The sequence below is a fragment of the Nothoprocta perdicaria genome, unplaced genomic scaffold, assembly GCF_003342845.1.
Source record: "Nothoprocta perdicaria isolate Ctin4 unplaced genomic scaffold, notPer1 scaffold_21, whole genome shotgun sequence".
In the NCBI taxonomy this organism is placed as follows: Eukaryota; Metazoa; Chordata; class Aves; order Tinamiformes; family Tinamidae; genus Nothoprocta; species Nothoprocta perdicaria.
Window position 1 is genome coordinate 2,853,711 of NW_020455316.1, and position 17,915 is coordinate 2,871,625.

Consider the following 17,915-nt stretch of genomic DNA (forward strand, 5'->3'; position numbering starts at 1 on the left):
CGGCCACGGCGCTCGCCTCCTACCTCCAGCCAGTCCACGAGATTGATCAACCTGCCGCACTCCAAGTGCAGCTTGTACACGATGCACACGTCGGGGGCCTTATTGGAGAGGGACCCTCCGTCGCTCTTCAGAGCTTCGTTCTGACGGGAAAGAGAACACCAAGGCAGCGGCCTTGAGCAGCTTTTAGTCTTGAACAATCTCGAGGGCTAGATAGCAGATCACTTCAGGAAATTCACAGCTACTTTTGTAACCAAACAGTTACTGTGTGTGTGTTTAATGGCAGGGTGATGGTGCCAAGAGAAAACCACCACAGCCACCAGAAAAAAACAATTTAAGAGGGGGAAAAAAAAAGCTACTTCACTCCTAGTTTTCTTTGTACTGTTTCAGCTTCTCAACCTGTTTTTTTCTCTATTCTACATTTTCGGCATTCTCCACAGTAGCGGTAGGAAGGGCAGGCAGGAAAGCCTCGGCCTCTCCCAGTGCTCTCGYGGAGCTCACTGCTTCCCAGTGCTTTTAGCAGTTATGCTCTGCCCACTACCCGGCTTCACAAATGACACCAACGCAGCAAAACCCACTGCTCGTTCTCAGCCTGAGGAGCCTCCCATGGAGGTCAAGGGAACCACTGGCACAGTCCACAAACACAGACCTGCCTTCTGTGCGGGCCCGTTCCCCTTCCGCAGAAGTCATGGATACTGTGCAGAAAAACACCCCCGGGCTCCCGTGCACTGAGAGCTTGCGGAGAGCCCGGCCAAACCTCCACCAGCCCCTCGGGCCGTATCCCAGCCGCTAAAAGAAGTCAGAGAACAAAGTGCAGGATGACAAAGGAAGTCAGCTTAAGAGAATGCAGGGGATCAATGTACAGGTACTGAAACAAATGGTTTTCTCCCCACACACACTGCTGCATGAAAACACCCCCTTATTTAATCAAGCTTGAATTTAGCCTCCTGCAAGCTCCCCACACCCCAAACAGAGCGTGCATCGTACAGCAGCTCCACACAGCGAGGACTGACACCAGTCCTGCACACGTMAAGTCCCTGCAAAGAGCCACGGACACAGAACCACGGAATGTTGAAGGTTGGCAGGGACCTCTAGAGATCATCCAGTCCAACCCCCTGCTCCAGCAGGGACACCCAGAGCACRGGGCACAGGGCGGCATCCAGGCGGGTTGGGAAGATCTCCAGAGAAGGAGACTCCACAGCCTCCCTGGGCAGCCTGTGCCAGGGCTCTGTCACAGACACTCGTGTCCCCTGGTGCTCCCACTCCGAATGGAAAACACAAAAGCCTTTCCTTTCTACACGAGAGGAAAAAAATATATATATCCAGCTAGCACAAGCTCTGGAAAACAGCTTTCCCATCCCAAACTCTTTCCATCACAGGCTGCTTCCTTTCAGCCAGCCTAGCTCTCTGCACTCCCCAGCTGCTTATCAGCGGCAGCTTGCTGCTTCCCTGCACAACAGCCGAGCGTGTGCCAAGCTTCGTGAAACAGCAAAACGGAGCAACGCCGGCGACGCTCCCTCCGGCGCAGCCCCGGGGCTGCGCCGGAGGGAGCGTGGCGGGTGTCACTCACCTTGAGGTAGCGGCCGGGGTTATTGAGAGCGGTGTGAAGGGCCACCCGCGGCGCGGCGTTCAGGTGCTCCCGCAGAGCGCTGGCTCTGCTGAAGTACAGCAGCTCGTGCAGGGTCTGGTGGTCTGCAGGGGCCAGGTAATTCCTGAAAAAGCAACGGGAGGCAGCAAGGGGAGGGAAGATGAGAGTTTTACCCAAGGGAACAGCAGGGCTCGCCTGCAATCGGTCTACAATAATCTTATGCTTCTCAATCCGTGCAGGCAAACCTCTGAAAACAGGTTAGCACCACTAGTATCAACTTCGAGGCAGAGAGGTCAGCCACGAGCAGCGTCTTCAACAGATCCAGCTTTTGGGCCAGTGACACTAGTAACTTATTCTCCTCCACAGATACTGTCCTTCTTGAAGTCTCCTGGTGAGTCTCTGCTCACGTTGGTCRTCATATTTGAAGCTTTTCCTTGGCACAATCATGGTCTGTCTTATTTTCTGCCTCCAGCCTCCCACTCGGTGCCACACTTTGAAGGCCTCCCCAGGGCTGCAGAGTTCAGAAGTGCCTTCACCTCCCCTCTTCCCCACCCCAGCCTTCCAGACTGCCTTTGGCAGAGCTGCTTCAAAAACCCTGTTCTGCTCTGCTCTGCCCTGCTCGCTCACACGGTTCCCCAAACGGTTATCACACTTCACATCTACGCAGTTTCATAAGCTGAACAGATCAGCAAAGATTAGGGTAAAAACTCTGACTTTGTTTCACCRCACACACTCAATCCCCCCTCAACTTTATTCCGTAGCCAAAATAAATAGGTCAATTTATGTGGCAGTTGCTTCCATTAATCTATGAAAGACAGATTATTAGAGATCTCACCCAAGAAGGAATAGGAAGGAGAAAAGTGTGCTTTGTACCCAAAAGGCTGCAAATTTTGATGAGATTTCTTCTATGTATTAACTCATTAACCGACTTGCTGTTGCAGCTTGAGAAGTAGTATCAGAGCAAAGGAGGAATATAAAATAGGAGCACTCACTTTACAAGACTGTCTATAAAGTCAACAACTTCAAAACGAAGCACTTCAAACTTGGTCAGCTTCTTAGATCTCCTCGATTCCTTCAACTCCAGCAAGGACTTAGGAAAAAAAAAAGGGGGGGGGGGAGAGGAAGTGCATAAAGCTACATGGGAGGTAGTTACTCTTTGCAGAACATGAGCTATATTTAATATGAACAATCGCTTTTGCTTGCCTATCTTATGATGTTGGAAGCTGTGATTTTCCAGTTATTTCTACTTAGGCCAGTGTATTCAGTCCTCTAGTTGGTAGTTAAGGAAATTCTTCAAACYTCAGGCTTGAAGAAGTAAGAGTTAGGGAGGATAACCTCCCCCACCCCAAAATCTCCTAATTCACATTCTGAAACGCTATTTCATTGCAATTATTTTCTATCATTTTCTATGCATCGGGCGGGCCTCATGTACACACAGGCCATATGTTCACTCGTGTCAAGGATGAGCTGCTTTCACACACCCTTTACTCAGACGCCCAGCAGGAGCAGCTGTGAAGCCCACCCCAGCCTCACCTTCTGCAGGTGATACAGGTCTGTCTTCTTCTGGAGCTCCTTTTGTGACGAAATGGATTCCCCTTGTTCTTGGCAAGCTCCTGCTACTAGAATAAAATTTATGTTTGATATGAGGAATAAATCTTTCCTGAATACGTACATAAAACCATGAACCCAAGCAAATGGAGAACCCTTCACTTACTTCTTCACGAAGGATGAACCTTCAAGCACAGACTGCTATTAAGCAGATAATAGATGATTAAAAACAAACAAACATCCCCCTCCAAACAAACCAAGAGCAGCTTTGAAATAAACACAGTAATTAACTGAAGCAGCTCACCCATGAGCAGAGATCCAGAGCTAGCCCTGTACATCACTTGAGTTCTACTTATGTCACCCTGGGTCGCATTCTCAACATCCATATATTTGCAGACTAGTAATATAGTTTGGTGGACAATTACCACACCAATTCTTAGTGATTTTAAAAATAAATATATTTTAAAAATAAAATGTATATAAAAAAAATAAAAAACAAGAAAAAAAAAATCAAAGCTGAGTGATAAAGACCATCTCCTAATCATAATCAGAAGACAAAAACCTAGATTTCTTGCCTCACTTCTGAGGATAACAGCGAGCTGGAGAGCCCACCTGAAGATCGCAGGTCAAGCTGTGAGCAGCAGAAAGGATCCCAGCACCTGAAAGCTGCTCGCTGACCTGTGCCAACTGGGCTGGTATTTTCAGCCTGGTTCTGTGTACAGGTGTCTTCACCACTGAAAATCATCCCTGCAATTTCGGTGTGAACAGCAAAGATCTAGCCGAAAATGGTAACAAAATGATCTCTTTCTATTCCATCATTGGTATTTCAAAATATATCAATGAATCACACAGGACTGCAAGCTGTTGCCTTGCTTCAATATAGCACAATCCTTATTTTACTATGACCAGTTGTGATTCGTTTCAGTAATTCCCAAACTCCCAAATCTAGAGGGAAACAAAYCGAAGCTGATGCTGTCAGGGCAACTGCAATGCCGAACTGAAACAAGGATTTAAAGATCTCAGTACRAAAGAATAATGAAGATTTAATAAATAAAGATATTATAACATTATCCACATTAAAGTTTTCCAAAGAGAATTTTCCTCTCTCCAATATTACACTGATCTATGCAACTTGCAATGTTTTTAATCAAATCCTTCAGCTTGCAATAGATTTAACGCAAGTCTGTTAAGTAGATCTTGTTCCCCCAAGCTCTATGTTTTTATTTCTTTAAATCACTAGGCGGTCTTGGAAAAGCCTTTTTTTTTTTCCCAAATTAAGTTTGGAAAGCAGATTCTGGGCTATCCCTTTAAGGGATTCTGAAGGAAATTTTGATACGTAGTATTTTTTTCCACAGACTTCTGAAAACTTTTACTAAAGGTCAACACAACAGGAACACACAGGAAAAAGTCACTTGACTCAGCAATCTATTCATTTAAAATTTATCCTTACTTTTTCATTAACCCTCAAGTCTCTGTGAAAACAGAGTGAAGTCATTCATGAACTCATTTAGCCTTCTCTGCTTTAACAAACAACCTAAAAATCCCAACTTTTCCATTATAGCTCAGGTCCTCCAGAACTGGCATGTTTGCTGACACATGTAGCCTTCYCTTTGAAGCAGCCTCCCCGTTCCTGTGCTGTGCTGGTGATACCACTCCTTATAGATAAGTAACACGATCCTTTCTCCTATAGCTCTTAGGAAGGATAAAACTTGCCTCGCTTTCGGCTGTAACTGAAGTTATGCGGTGATTTGAGTTTTACTGAATTCTCCTAAAAAAGCTTCCATTTCCCCGGAGTGCTACATGACTATATTTAAGAGCAGACTGCATTTGGTGGCTTATTGCCTACTTGTCTAAATATAGGCTAGCAAGCCCAGCCAACAAGGAACTTCATTTAACACCCATAAAKCAGACCGGCTGATAGCCACTGTATTTTCAAAATAGGAAGGTGGGGCAGCACTTTTTAATCCAAGCAGTCCCTTTCAAAAGGAATATGGCAGTTTCTGTAAAGCAGCCACTGAAAGRGGCAGCCTGCTCTTCATCTACTTAAGGCCTGCAGGGCCTTAGCAAGTCTCAGCATGTCAGCAGAGCTCTGACAACTGATTCAATATCAAAGTCTGCTCCCATTAACATTTCAAGATCTATTTTTATTTATTAGATAATTTTAATGACTACAGCATCTAGTAAAATGCTCAAAAATAATATAGGACAGAGTTAGTAACATTTATCCAATTTCTTATCTTTTCCTAGTTTTGTAAATGTACTTAAAAACAATCTTGAAATATCTAAGGGACAATAAAACCTTTAGATTTCTTTCATAGSGTAAAAGTGATATCCATTGGCCAGATGCTTTTAGAGCTGCTTTATAATGGTTTGTATGATGACACACACTTACCTTCCAGTTTCTGAAACTGGGCCAAGAAGTCCTTCAACTTCTCCACCACCTTATCAAAGTCTTTTCCAGAAGAGGACACAAAAATCTCCACGCACTTCTGAAGCATGGTTACCAAGTCAGACTTATTCAACATCCTAAAAGACATGATTTTTGAATGAAGATGAAATACAGTATATTTTTTGAAATGCTTATCAGGAATAAAAGATATTTTAAAATAATTTGAAAAGCTCCTTTTAAAGAAAAGAGCCTCCAAGATTTCTTCAAGCATTAAGTGTTGCTAAATACCTTCTTGTTGCTGCCATTAACTAAAAAGCAAGAACAACCTGCACAGAAGGAAATGCCGTTTTTCACTTTCTTTACAAAACTGGCTGCAAAACTGCAGTTCAAATCAATCACTACCCCTCCTCACTTATCTCCCCCTAAAAAAAAAAAAAAAAAATCAAGGAAAGAGAATGGTACATTCTTTCATAATTAATTCTCAGGAAGATGAGTGAAAATGGATAACTGGATTAGTATAAATTCAAACATTCAGAAAATTCTGTAGTTTGAGATTCAAAATTCTTGTTTTTGAAAGCTCTTACAATATACAAGTTATTCCATTCTGCCTTTAATTAATATAAAAATAACCACCACTGGATTTTACTGAAGTTTTCATTGTGTAGTATAACATTTTTATAAGTCACCAGGTACTGCTCGGTGTCAGCATTTTCATGCAAAAGCTACCAAAATAATTCCTCACAAATATCCCTAAACAAGTGCCAGAATTATGGTCGCTGTATCCAGTCTGGATCCTTACACATGCATGCTGCGATTTTCAGTCTATAAACACTGTGGTTCTGAACAACAATCTTTGCTTGTAAGAGCACTAGTGGTAAGAGCCCTTAAGGAGCTTTTCTTTTTTATCTTTAATCAAGTATAAGAAAAAAAAAGATGGAATTTGGAAAGAATCTGAAAGAAAAGTGAGGGAAGGATGAGCATATTGAGTATAAATGGGGGATGGGAAAGCAGAGATATCAACAAGCATTAACTCATTTGAGCAAAGGAGGGGAAAGGGATTGTGAGTAGGAGAGGAAAATGGCATTTTATCAGTTTTCTTCTAAAAAAGAGCAGCAAGATCCTATGCATAGAAAGCAGAGACAAGAGAAAGCTTAAGCAAAAAAGCAGAAGGGAGCTACAGAGTATGTTAGAGCTGGCAGGGAGAGTCAGGGGGAATAGAACAGCTGGAAGCTGAAATCCCACAGCTGGACCATCTGAAGGAATTATTTCATTAGCAAAATGACAGAATTGGGGGGAGAAGAAGGGTTCTCTGTTAAAGAAATGCCTCCAATCACTGACTTTCTACCAGCAGCTCTCTGCAGGGCAAGCCAGGACCAGAGAAGCAGGGAGAGGAGCAGATGGGCAGGATAAAGGGGGATGAAAGCCAGAAGTTAGTGGCAGTGTTAACCTTGAGATGGGAGAGGGGGAAGAGTTCAGACTGCAAGAAAGTCCATCAAATGCAGGAGAAGCAGAAGGGGACAAACAGTGACTGAGAGTTGTCAGGGAGAGGAGAAGAGGCCYGCAGGAAGGCAGAGCGACACGTCTGACGGGTGATGGGGGGTGTCAAGGCTCAGGAGAGACAGGGAACAACTGGGAAGAAGTGATGCTGAAATGGCAGCTCGAGCAAGTAACTCCATGAAAGGGATGAGCATTAAAATATATATGTATACATTAGTAAAGCAGTCATGCAGGAGAACTAYTCAGCACAGCAAAGGTTCAGTCTATGAACTGTGTTTCTTTATGTATACGAGCCCAGAAAGGCATCCTCCATATTCCATCAAAATGTTCTCTTTTTCCAACTGATTTCACTGTCAGAGACATTAAACCTCACACAGCCGGACACTGAAGAGGCAGTTATGGTAACAGCTCTTTGTATGTCAATGTATTATTTGAATAGCTGCATGGAATAGTCATCCGTCACGATAAGGCAAGTGTAGAAGTTTATAGCTGTAACATCACAATCGAAGGGTTTTCCGTTAGGAAAATTGGCCGAGATGACTTTTGTATTTTAACCTTGACGTGCAACAGCAGTGCAGGCTCTGCTCAGGTCCTAAGCTCCCAATAACAGAAGTCATTAACCCTTCTGGGGTACATACAGGTAGGAGAGTTTGCAGGAANAATAAAATAAAATAAAATAAAATAAAATAAAATAAAATAAAATAAAATAAAATAAAATAAAATAAAATAAAATAAAATAAAATAAAATAAAATAACACAGGAAAATAGGCAAGAAAGGCCTCATCTGTTCATCTGAAACAGGTTATAATTTTCAAAATAGGGCAAAATATAGGGCAACAAGAACTAATAATTTGACTGATAAACCCGATAAACTGTTAAAAAGATTTTACAAAAAATATAGATCAAAAATATATGCATTAGAAGATCTTACACAATCACATTTTAAAAGRCGTTTAAGAATTGTTTTCTGAAGCAGGTTGCAGAAGTCCAGCTGATGTTCCCAGTTTCACCGAGTAACCTCAATGGATTCCAAAGAATCACTCAGGGCACAAGAGATACTAGAATCTGGTTGGGTTCCACTGAAAAGAGTTGAAATACACCACCACCAACAACAAAAACAAGCATTCAGCTATACTTGCAAACAATCCTGCAATTAACTGCAAAGCTTACAAATGGGCAGTGCTTTCACTTTTAAAGTTCTAGAAGAGATGACTGATATTCTATGTGCCTACAGTGGTATTAAAACAAAATGGAAAAGGAAAAAAAYAATCACCTTGCTAGCTGAAGAGATGACTCATAGTCCTCTGTCTCCCACACTCTGCTTTCCAAGCAGGCACAGTGCAGCTCCCGGATCTGTTACCCAGCAGGTGAAGAAAGGACAAGTTTTTACAAACAATGCAATGGGCAACTCTGAACAAAAAGCTTTTCGAAGTTGCAGGCAACTCCTTTGGAGCCTGCTTCCCAGAGAGGCAGAATAATTGCAATAGAGACTGAGAACACTGGGAGCTCCGTTCAGCAACACCCTAAATGTGGCTGGATCCAGTGTGTTCCTCGGCACCAGGTTTCAAATAACGAGCACTCAGAGGAAGAGAAATTCAAAGGCCGGAAAGAAACTCCAATGAAAAGCCCCAATTCAAACACCATTTTATTCTCAACTATTACACAGCTCATACCGGTTTTACCATTAGGAATAAACTCTAATAACAGTGTGCAATACATTGGAAATCAAAAGACAAGTGAGCACGCACAGAATTTACTGTTCTGCTAATAGCAAAAGAAATTGCTCAGTGTAAGAAGGTGGACTTAATGACCTAAGAGCAATTTGCCTATCAAGAGCAATTATCAGTGTTCCCTTCTTATCATTTTATTCTGCACAGAAGGTTGCTAAATCTCAGTCTCATCACCTGAATTTGCCTAACAAGCTGATAGCTGSGAGTCAGGGTTCATAATCTGCAGTGCCTACAGAAAATTCCAGACCTGGGAAAGTCAACATGCAGAAACTCTTGCTGATCTGTGCAGCTGCTGCCTCCTACCATTTCCTTGCTGTCGAATGTGAGCGAGGTATGATCCAAGCCACAATAAAAAGTGCCTGCTGCTCCCCTATCCATGATAAGGACACACCTGCTTCTACTTGGGAGGCAGGGGACAAGCTGCAGAATAGTAGCAAGAGAGAAACAGAAGAGAAACAGAAACAGAGAAAAGAGAAACAAAAAGCCACGTTTCCCTGAGATGGGGTAATGATACTTCACCTGTTTGCCCAAAGGATACTTTGGAAGAGAAGATGTGAAAACATGAAGGCATCTCAGAACTGGCAAATAGTTCTCATGGTAAACATGCAAGTCTTCCAGCAACTTCTGTACTGCCTCCTATGGTAACAGGATAATTGTTTTCAGTAATTCTGACATTCCCTTACTTAAAATTATCACAAACTACTTGAAATGACTCTAAAGTTCTATCTAGTGCCCTGTGATTTAAATCACCAGTGTTAAGAGCCCTGTTTACGGACTATAGAAAAGAAGTATAGGCACCTGGAAAAATATAAGTATCACTTAAATTGTTACTCAGACTGCAAAGGTTGAAGGTTGCAGAGGTACTTAATTCTGTAGAGATTTTTCTGATATGTTAAAGAAGTTTGAGATGATTTAAAATATTAAAAGATATTTCTCCCCATAGTCCTCATTAAAATTTAAAGCTCAGTGATATTTAAATGACATCCAAGATCTTAGGATACACATTCAWGTGTTCATATTTTAATTTTAAACAGGATCATTAGGAGGGTGGGCGGAATGGAGTTACCCACACTGTGAAAAAGCTAAAAGAAGAAAACAAGTTCTGCTTAACGCTGCCAAGGCAACCTCATTCTCCCAAAGCCAGCGCATTATAGCAATTGTAGAAAATCCCTTTTCTAGGTCAAGATGATGCAGTTTATAAGCTTGTATGTGTATAAAACACATGTATAAATGCACACACACATACACATTTTTAAAAGACACATATTTTGAAATGCAGAAGGACTATGTAATTTGCCAAATAAAGTTGTAAGGCACGTAGTTTCTCTCCTTAGCTCTGTTTTAAGAAGTCCTAAGATGTCACCTTTTACAAGTCCACAGAGCAGCGCTGTTTGGCCTCTGTACAAATTTACTGTCCCAAGGTCCGTAACGATCTCTTGATGGACAAGCAAACACACAACAAAGGCAAAGCAAATAAAACAGGATATTGCTTTAAAGAAAGCCTTGAATCGAGTTATACCCAAGAGTTATGTTTCCTGAACTAGAGCCCTGGAGCACAGCAACTACTTGTGCTTAGTTATCTACAGCTCTCCCCAGAGGGGAAAGGAAAAMCTCAAATAATCGTAGGTTAAAAGAATTTTAAGGAGCCCTTTCATTCCAGGGCAGTGCAATGGTGTTCCCRAAGGAGCTGTTTTAAAACCTTTTGCGACTCCCAGCCCCTGCAGGAGTCCCCAAGGAGGTCTCCCGACTTTCATTATCCTCCAGCACCCTCCCTTGGTACCTGGGGAGGTCAAGGCCCTCCAGAGGCTTCCTCATTCCCTCCAAGGCTGCTGTAAACTACAGGTCTCCTGCAGCTCTTTGCTTTTTTTCCCCTTCAGCCAAGTTTCCCTGGGGCTCTCAGGCTGGGGGCCGGCTCCACAGCCACCTCCTCTTGGGGCCCCCTTCCCTGCAGCCTCCCTCCTGCCAGCTTCCCAACCCCTCTAGCTGCAGCACCAAACCCATACAGCCTGGGAGAGCTCCTTGAATCCCTTGCACCCGAGGCTGACACAGACAAGTGAAAAAGCAAACAAGCCTTGCTCAGAGGGTAGATTAAAACCGCCAGTAGCCGTAAACAGAAAAAAAAATCCTGTTTTCAATTTCCTTTTTTTTCTTTTGTTACATGAATAGAAACAAAAACAAGCAAACAAAAATCACCTTCATACAGTCACAATCAGTTGCTGGACATTTCCCCAGTGCAAAAGTTAATAGCTGGGAGATAACCTCTCTTAGCAGCTATGAACATAGTTACGTGACCCTCTGGTTGTGTCGTCTTTATCAACAGACCCATAAAAATCTACAAAAGTCTATAGAGAAGACAGCGCAGCTGCCATAACATATCAATGATCTACTCTGCCCAGTATCAACATCTAAAAATGAGGGGTACCAGCTGCATCAGTGGGTGGTGAAATCAAGAGCATACACCCTGTGTACATACACAAGATGAGGTTTTCTTAATCCATTTGAAAATAATTTTTAACAAGTTACACATGTGGCACATTTTTCAAAGCTTAACAGTTGTGTAAAAACAGTATCTTTCACTTTAAATATCATTTCAATTTAATTCAGTGTCTGTCACTTTGTGATGATAGAGAATTTATWTTCTTCTAACTACTTGTACTTTGTGTAAATCTGTCACCTTCCTGTAACTCATTTATCTCTTTGGAACAGGCATAGCCTTCTCATTCCCTCCTTTGATATAACTCTCACCAAATCTGTACATTTCATATTTGCATCTTCATATACTGCCTTTACTTACTATTTCTATTCTTTCTATACATTCCAGATAAATATGCATATATACATACATAAGCACACACACTCCCACACACATACCCCTCAAACAATCCAATCAATGGCAGCATTGCTAACTTAAAATAACCAATCTAATACTTTCCGAAGAGGACAACCTTTCCTTGCAAAGCTCCAGCTTCTTGTCCCCATTTTTCCATGCTTCTGATTGTCCCAGCAGTATCTGCTTGCTGGCCAAGGGAACGAGCTCAGAGCACTCACTCTACAGAAAGAGCTGTGCAGGAATTCCCATGCCTTTTCTTTTTTGGGCAGGTTACATTAATTTGGGTTCTTTCTCTGACCCCATTCACAGCACAGCCCCACAAGCAGCTGTGCCAGCACATGCTGCTGAGGTGTGATTAGACAGCATGGGAAGAACAACAGCTTAAGCTATTACTGCCACTAAAGATGACATATACATGATTTTAGGATCTGACTAACACAACTGCCCTGCACCTGCAAACTTGTGTGCTATCAACTTGTATTCTAAGCATTGACATTGTTTCATACTTGGAGCAGACCTTTCAGCCCAGGAAGCTCTGCTAGTGCAACTTCCTCGTTTCATCTCTGGTAATGCAATTTGCCATGACAGGTTAGCTCTATTTGAGATGAAGAGCTAGCAGAAAACCTTTATCCTGAGGTATGGTCATGAAAGGGTCATGAAAACAACCAACAGATCCTTCTTTCACGGCACGGTGAAGTCCCTAAGTGTTCAAAATACTAGTAGCCTGGCTTTAATCACTTCATAAGCCTTCAGACAAACATTTAACATAATAAAGTATTAATCCTGCACACTGTCTAGGGTGAATGTACACCCAGGCTGTCCTGACTCCAATCAGAAACTGATCAGAAAGTATTCCAAGAATACTTTCTGTAAACACTTCAGTAACTTTCTTGGAAAGTCAGTCAGAGTAAACCCTAAAAGACCAAGCCATAAATAAGTCTTCTTTTAAAGGAGTAGTACACAGAGCTAAAACTTGATACTAGAAAGATTGATACTACTGATTTTTCAAGTTATTTTTGCTCGCTTAAAGATTTTTTATTTTATTTTACCTACCTTTAAGAAGTTATCTGATGTCAGCAGGGCAATCTGTTTCTCCGATTCCYGACTTTCCACATACCTAATCAAAAGAAAAGCAGAAATTCTATCATAAAGCATCCTTAAGAAATATAAGATTGACAAGTCTGAAAAATTTATGCTGCTGTAAGGATTACTCTGAAAGATTCAGAGAGGAACAGTCAGACCCAGCACGTTGTAAGACCACAACAAAACCCAAGAGCTACRCTCCAAGTCAGCTTAATAAGCTGGGAAGTGATTTGTGGCCATTTGTCAAAGAGTCCATTTCTGTGCTAAAGTTGGGGTGGGAGGAGTTCAGGTGATACAATAACTTCCACACTACAGAAGCTATATTCTCTAGACCAAAAGTTTAAGGGTTCCTGAAACTACTTAGATTTTGATGGATCCTCATTTTCATACATTTGTCTTTGCTATATGAACATACACACTAATAGACTTGGGGATTCTTTTCATATTTTCTAAAGCTGTCAGAGTACAAGATTGTTCAGAAAATTCACTTCTCCCTTTACCTTCTAAAAGAGGGCAGTCTTCGAATATTTTCACACTGACTATGTGATAAGGAATTTACTCTCTTCTTAGCTTCYGAGAGTTGACAACACAGCACACTAAGGGGTTGGGAATAGAAGTGTTCCACAATGCAGAGCTGAAAAAGAAAAGCAAGAATCAGTAGTGTTTATGAAAATCCATCTTCCTTGCCATATCTACCCTTTAAAAATTTTCTTGGTACTAAACTATGATAAAATAGTAGCATGGCATTTCTTTAAAAAAAATCTTAACTACAGTTTGCAGATATTCTTCCAATCACTAAAGGATACTGATTATTCACTTTTAAATAGCCACTTTTTTTTTTTTTTTTTTGCTATATGTACTATTTAGCACCTCATTTTTTACCCTCTTAAAAATATTTGTCAATATGTTGCTATTGTTGCTATTACTTATGAGGAATACTGCATTTCTTAATTATACATTCAGTTCCAATATTCACAAATAGGAAAGACTATCTTTCACGATATGAAAAGCAACTGTAGCACAAACGCAAACTTATCACACGTCCTCATTTCAGTTTTTATTTCATAAATACAAAAATTCACTGCTATGGTCTTTGCATGGGTACAGACCTGCTTTATTGCTGATTTCACTTGGAAAAAAGTCCAACAACCCCACAACATCTCACTAATAAGTTAAAACAAACACTGTCRGAGCAGAAAGCCACTCTTTGCCAGAAACCTTAACGTCATTCCTAATTCGTGTGTCACACACATAAACAAGACATTGACCTCTTATGCACTGCTAACAAATTCTGAACTTCTGAAATTGCTTCCTCGTTGAGTAGCTCAATGCACAAGCAGACAGCCCGAAGCTGTCAGAGCCCGGGCTTTTGTTTCACATCCATCAGTGGAGAGTCATTAAAACCCCGGCAACTTTTTCAAATGAGAGGGGCCCTGACAGCTCTGCCTGCAGGGAGAGGTACAGCAAGGGCATCTTTCCAAGCCACATGTTATCATGTGGGAAAATGGGGAAGAGACACTGCTGCAGAGGCTACCCACAGCTTAAGAAACTCAGTTCAGCAAAGATCTGGTACAGAAAATCAAAGCAGCAATATGGTACACGTCCAGCTGGGGGAGCTCTGCTTGGGCTGTTAAAAATTACAAACCAATACACAGAAAACACAGGTATTTCTACTTAGAAAAATAAATAATAATAATTAAAAAAAAAATAAGCTGACTTTTACCTGCTAACAACCTATCCTATAAATATTYCTTTAATACAGAAACATTACCATTCACAGACCTGAGTTGTTTTTAGATGTCACTTTTCCATCAAATTCAATTACAGGCAAGAATAGGAAGGGAGAAATTTTCCGTGTCCACTAATCACACACACTCCCAACCCACACCAGCCACAATTCAAGTTCTTTCTRCCACTGCTTACCTGAAATCCTTTGATAAAATTCTGGACAGAGAAATCATGATACAAGAATATGTTGATGAGAACCTGCAGAACTTTCTCACTCAGCTTAAAGGCAAATTGAGTTGTGAGGAGTAGCTAAGGGAGACAAAAAGGACAAAAAATAGTCATGGCCAAAATTCCTTCATAGATTCAAATTCAGCAAAATTCATATATGCAATCTGGTTAAAGCTTTGGTGTGTGTTGACATTCTACTACATGAGATACTAAATAAATTGTCAATATAAAGAACAGTGTTTAGTTCTAATACAACTTAAGCTTATCTCAAAACATTTTTAAGTGTCTTTATTAATTATACAGTATTTGAAGTTAGTTTTACTTAATTTTGTTTTTAAGTTTCCTTTTAAAATTATTAACAGCAGAACAAAATTTTTCTAACAGCAAGAGTTCTATTATTGTCTGCAACTGCGACAGTGAATCTGGAAATCTTGCAGAAAGAGGAGTACCAAAATCCCACTGCAAGCCCAGGATCTGTGTTACTGCTATTTCTGATCAGAAGCAGAATTCAGGCTGAACTGATTGCTTTTTTTTTTTATGTTTAAAGCTACCCACTTGTGGAACAGAGTGAGGCTTATATCAAAACACAACTTTATCTGAAGAGGTGGGAACGACAAAGTATAATTATTCAAATATGCAGGCATACATGTCAATGCAAATGAAAGATAAAAGCAGGTGTGGGGACGTGTTTCAGTGCATGAAGAGGAAACTCTTGCTATTAATACCTTACTTTGCAGTTTTGAGCAAAAATATCCAGAATAGACAGCTGTTGGGAACAAATTCCACTTCAGAAACTATAGATAAACCTACATTTAAAGGCCATCCATGTGCATTTTTCTTGAATACACACAATCCTTCCTCTCTAAGGAAGGAATTTACCTTGTCAATTATAGTAGACAGGTGCTCCTTGCAGGAAAGCGACTGGAAAAGCTCTATGCACAGCAGAGAGGAAATGGAGTGAGGAAGTAAGCTGTGGATGATCATTGGAGAAGTAGCAATTCCAAAAATCAGTATTAGAGGTAATTCATGGATATGTTGACTAGACCATGCAGGGAAGAGAGAAAAAGATAATAATTACATTACGTTGTCTGAGCTCAATGCTGTAAAAATAACCCCAGAGAATCAATCCAGTTACAGAAAATGGTAAGGTAAAAGAATTGCTGGGAGTAGTGATTTTTTAGGTAGGGTAGAATGAAAAAGAACAGAAGTTATATAAAGCACACGAAAGCAGAAAAAACACTAATGAAATTATCTTTTGGAATTCAGATTTCAGAGAGTAGCATGGAAAACATCTTTCAGTCATATTTTACAAAAAAAATTCAGAGAATTGGATCTTATAAATCAATTAAAAATACATCTTAAAAGAGTCTTTTAAGTATAAACATCTAATGATCTCCATATTTACATTTTTTCGATCATTTATTCAGTGCAAAGGAGACGCAAAAGCTTTCATAAGTTCTATGTTGCCTCTTATACATAGAATATTTAAATTTCTCCAGATTCAATCTTCTTCAATCTAAATTTAATTTTTGCTTTGAGAACTAGGGATCGAATGGTGCATTCACCTTGAAGAGCATACAATATCTTAATGCAAAATCAATATTTTCAGCATTTTTTAAGAGTTTCAAAGAAATACAATTTCTGCTGGCTTAAATCTCCTCCAGGATATTTTTTTTTTCTTTATAAATTTGCTTTTACCATAGCTACGTTTGACTGTTTCAACTTGCTTCCTATAATTACTTCATGTCTATAGACTCCTTAAATCCTTGCCAGAGACTTCAACAATAAAAAACAAACAAACAACAACAACAAAACAATAAATGTCACATATTATTACTATCCACTGTTGGTAATCTCAAAGAATTCCAACAGAAAAAGAGAAACTGAAACTTCACAGAATCTCAGAATGCCTGAAGTTGGAAGGGACCTCTAGAGATCGCCTAGTCCAATCTCCCTGCTCCAGCAGGGACAGCCAGAGCCCGGGCACAGGGTCACATCCAGATGGGTTTGGAAGATCTCCAGAGGAAGAAGATCTTCCTATACCTTCCTTCATAGTAAGTATTTCTTTCCTATTCAGAAAACAAGGACAAACCCCCTTCTATTATTTACTTCATCTTTACGTGCAATTTAAAATTGCACATTTTTGCACTGAAATGCAGGAAATGAATCTGATCTCTAGGAATTTCACCAACATTTTTTTTTTAAAGTACCAGGCAACCCTATCTAGCTTCTGTTCTATCCATCTTATACTTTAAGCAAAGTTAACGAAGTTTAACTATGACAACCTTTAGTTACAGGTCGCTTGATTCTTCTGGAGGTTTCTTTTTTTTTTTTTTTAATGGTCTATTTAAAAAGTGTATGCTAAAATAGTTGATTGTGACAGACTTGAATTATACTCCATCTATTTTCCACATGCTTGTGATTTGGCATTTTTCCTTGCCACAAAAAGCAAAATAAAACACAATATTTAAAAACAATTTAAACCTTGTTTTCTCCTGCCGTACAGCCTAATTATTTCCAGGTAATTGTAAATATATCTTTTTACTACTAAAAATGTACTCTAGGTAATCCATTTGCCAAATTTTAAGTAKAAAAGGATTTTATTGTGGATTGCACAGCAACAGAAATTGCTTGGCCTTGTTTCAGAGCACAGAGTAGAATTAACTCTATGACTGCAGTACGAATCCTGCTGCACTGCCTGTGTCAATCTGGTCCCCAGTATGAGGCTTCTTTTTGGAAAACAGCAGGGCTCTTGACTGGCAGGTTGGAGAGAATATAAAAGAAGATGCTATTGAGGAAAGACAGCAGCATAGGAGAGCTTGAAGTCAGCTCTTCAATATAGGTCCTAGCCAACATTGCCCAGAGATTTTTCTGCAATTTTGTATGCTTGGTAGTTCTTCAACTTCTCAAGTGGCCTTTTTGCAGCATTAYATCAATAGTTGTATAAAAACATACTCTGATCTAGAAAAAATATTTATATATCCCTATAACTTTATACCTTTATGTCAATAGACAAAAGATCTAGACATCTTAGACCAGCAACAAAATTAATTCCAGTTCTCCAGTGATAGAGTCCTCTCACTGTTACACTTCAGAACAGCTGCAACTAGAAAAARGAGTAAATGAACAGAAGAACAAAACCTCAGGTCACATTACCTGCTGATGACTATGAAGTCCTGAAGTACTTTYGTGGTGAAACTTTCCATATCTTTGAAGATGACCACAACTGGAGGAGACTGCAAGTGTCTAGAAGATGCTCTTTTTCTGTTTGGAGTTTCAGAATCCGTTTTCTTTAAA

The 17,915-nt window shown here is 40.3% G+C and overlaps 1 protein-coding gene across 2 annotated transcripts in view; it reads right to left on the reverse strand.

The window, feature by feature from the left end:
* ORC3 (origin recognition complex subunit 3) overlaps window positions 1-17,915 on the reverse strand; it is a 30,511-nt gene that overhangs the window by 2,128 nt on the left and 10,468 nt on the right. Inside the window, exons 7-18 of one of the 2 annotated variants that reach the window (XM_026038459.1) lie at window positions 17,775-17,908; window positions 15,498-15,657; window positions 14,586-14,699; window positions 13,163-13,296; window positions 12,633-12,696; window positions 9,269-9,385; window positions 8,293-8,372; window positions 5,526-5,659; window positions 3,119-3,201; window positions 2,578-2,675; window positions 1,568-1,709; window positions 24-140 (exon numbers count right to left, since the gene is read on the reverse strand). In XM_026038459.1, coding sequence (XP_025894244.1) covers window positions 24-140; window positions 1,568-1,709; window positions 2,578-2,675; window positions 3,119-3,201; window positions 5,526-5,659; window positions 8,293-8,372; window positions 9,269-9,385; window positions 12,633-12,696; window positions 13,163-13,296; window positions 14,586-14,699; window positions 15,498-15,657; window positions 17,775-17,908 — 1,377 coding nt within the window. Of the gene's footprint in view, window positions 1-23; window positions 141-1,567; window positions 1,710-2,577; window positions 2,676-3,118; window positions 3,205-5,525; window positions 5,660-8,292; window positions 8,373-9,268; window positions 9,386-12,632; window positions 12,697-13,162; window positions 13,297-14,585; window positions 14,700-15,497; window positions 15,658-17,774; window positions 17,909-17,915 lie in introns of both variants that reach the window. The other variant, XM_026038458.1, reaches the window with a different exon arrangement.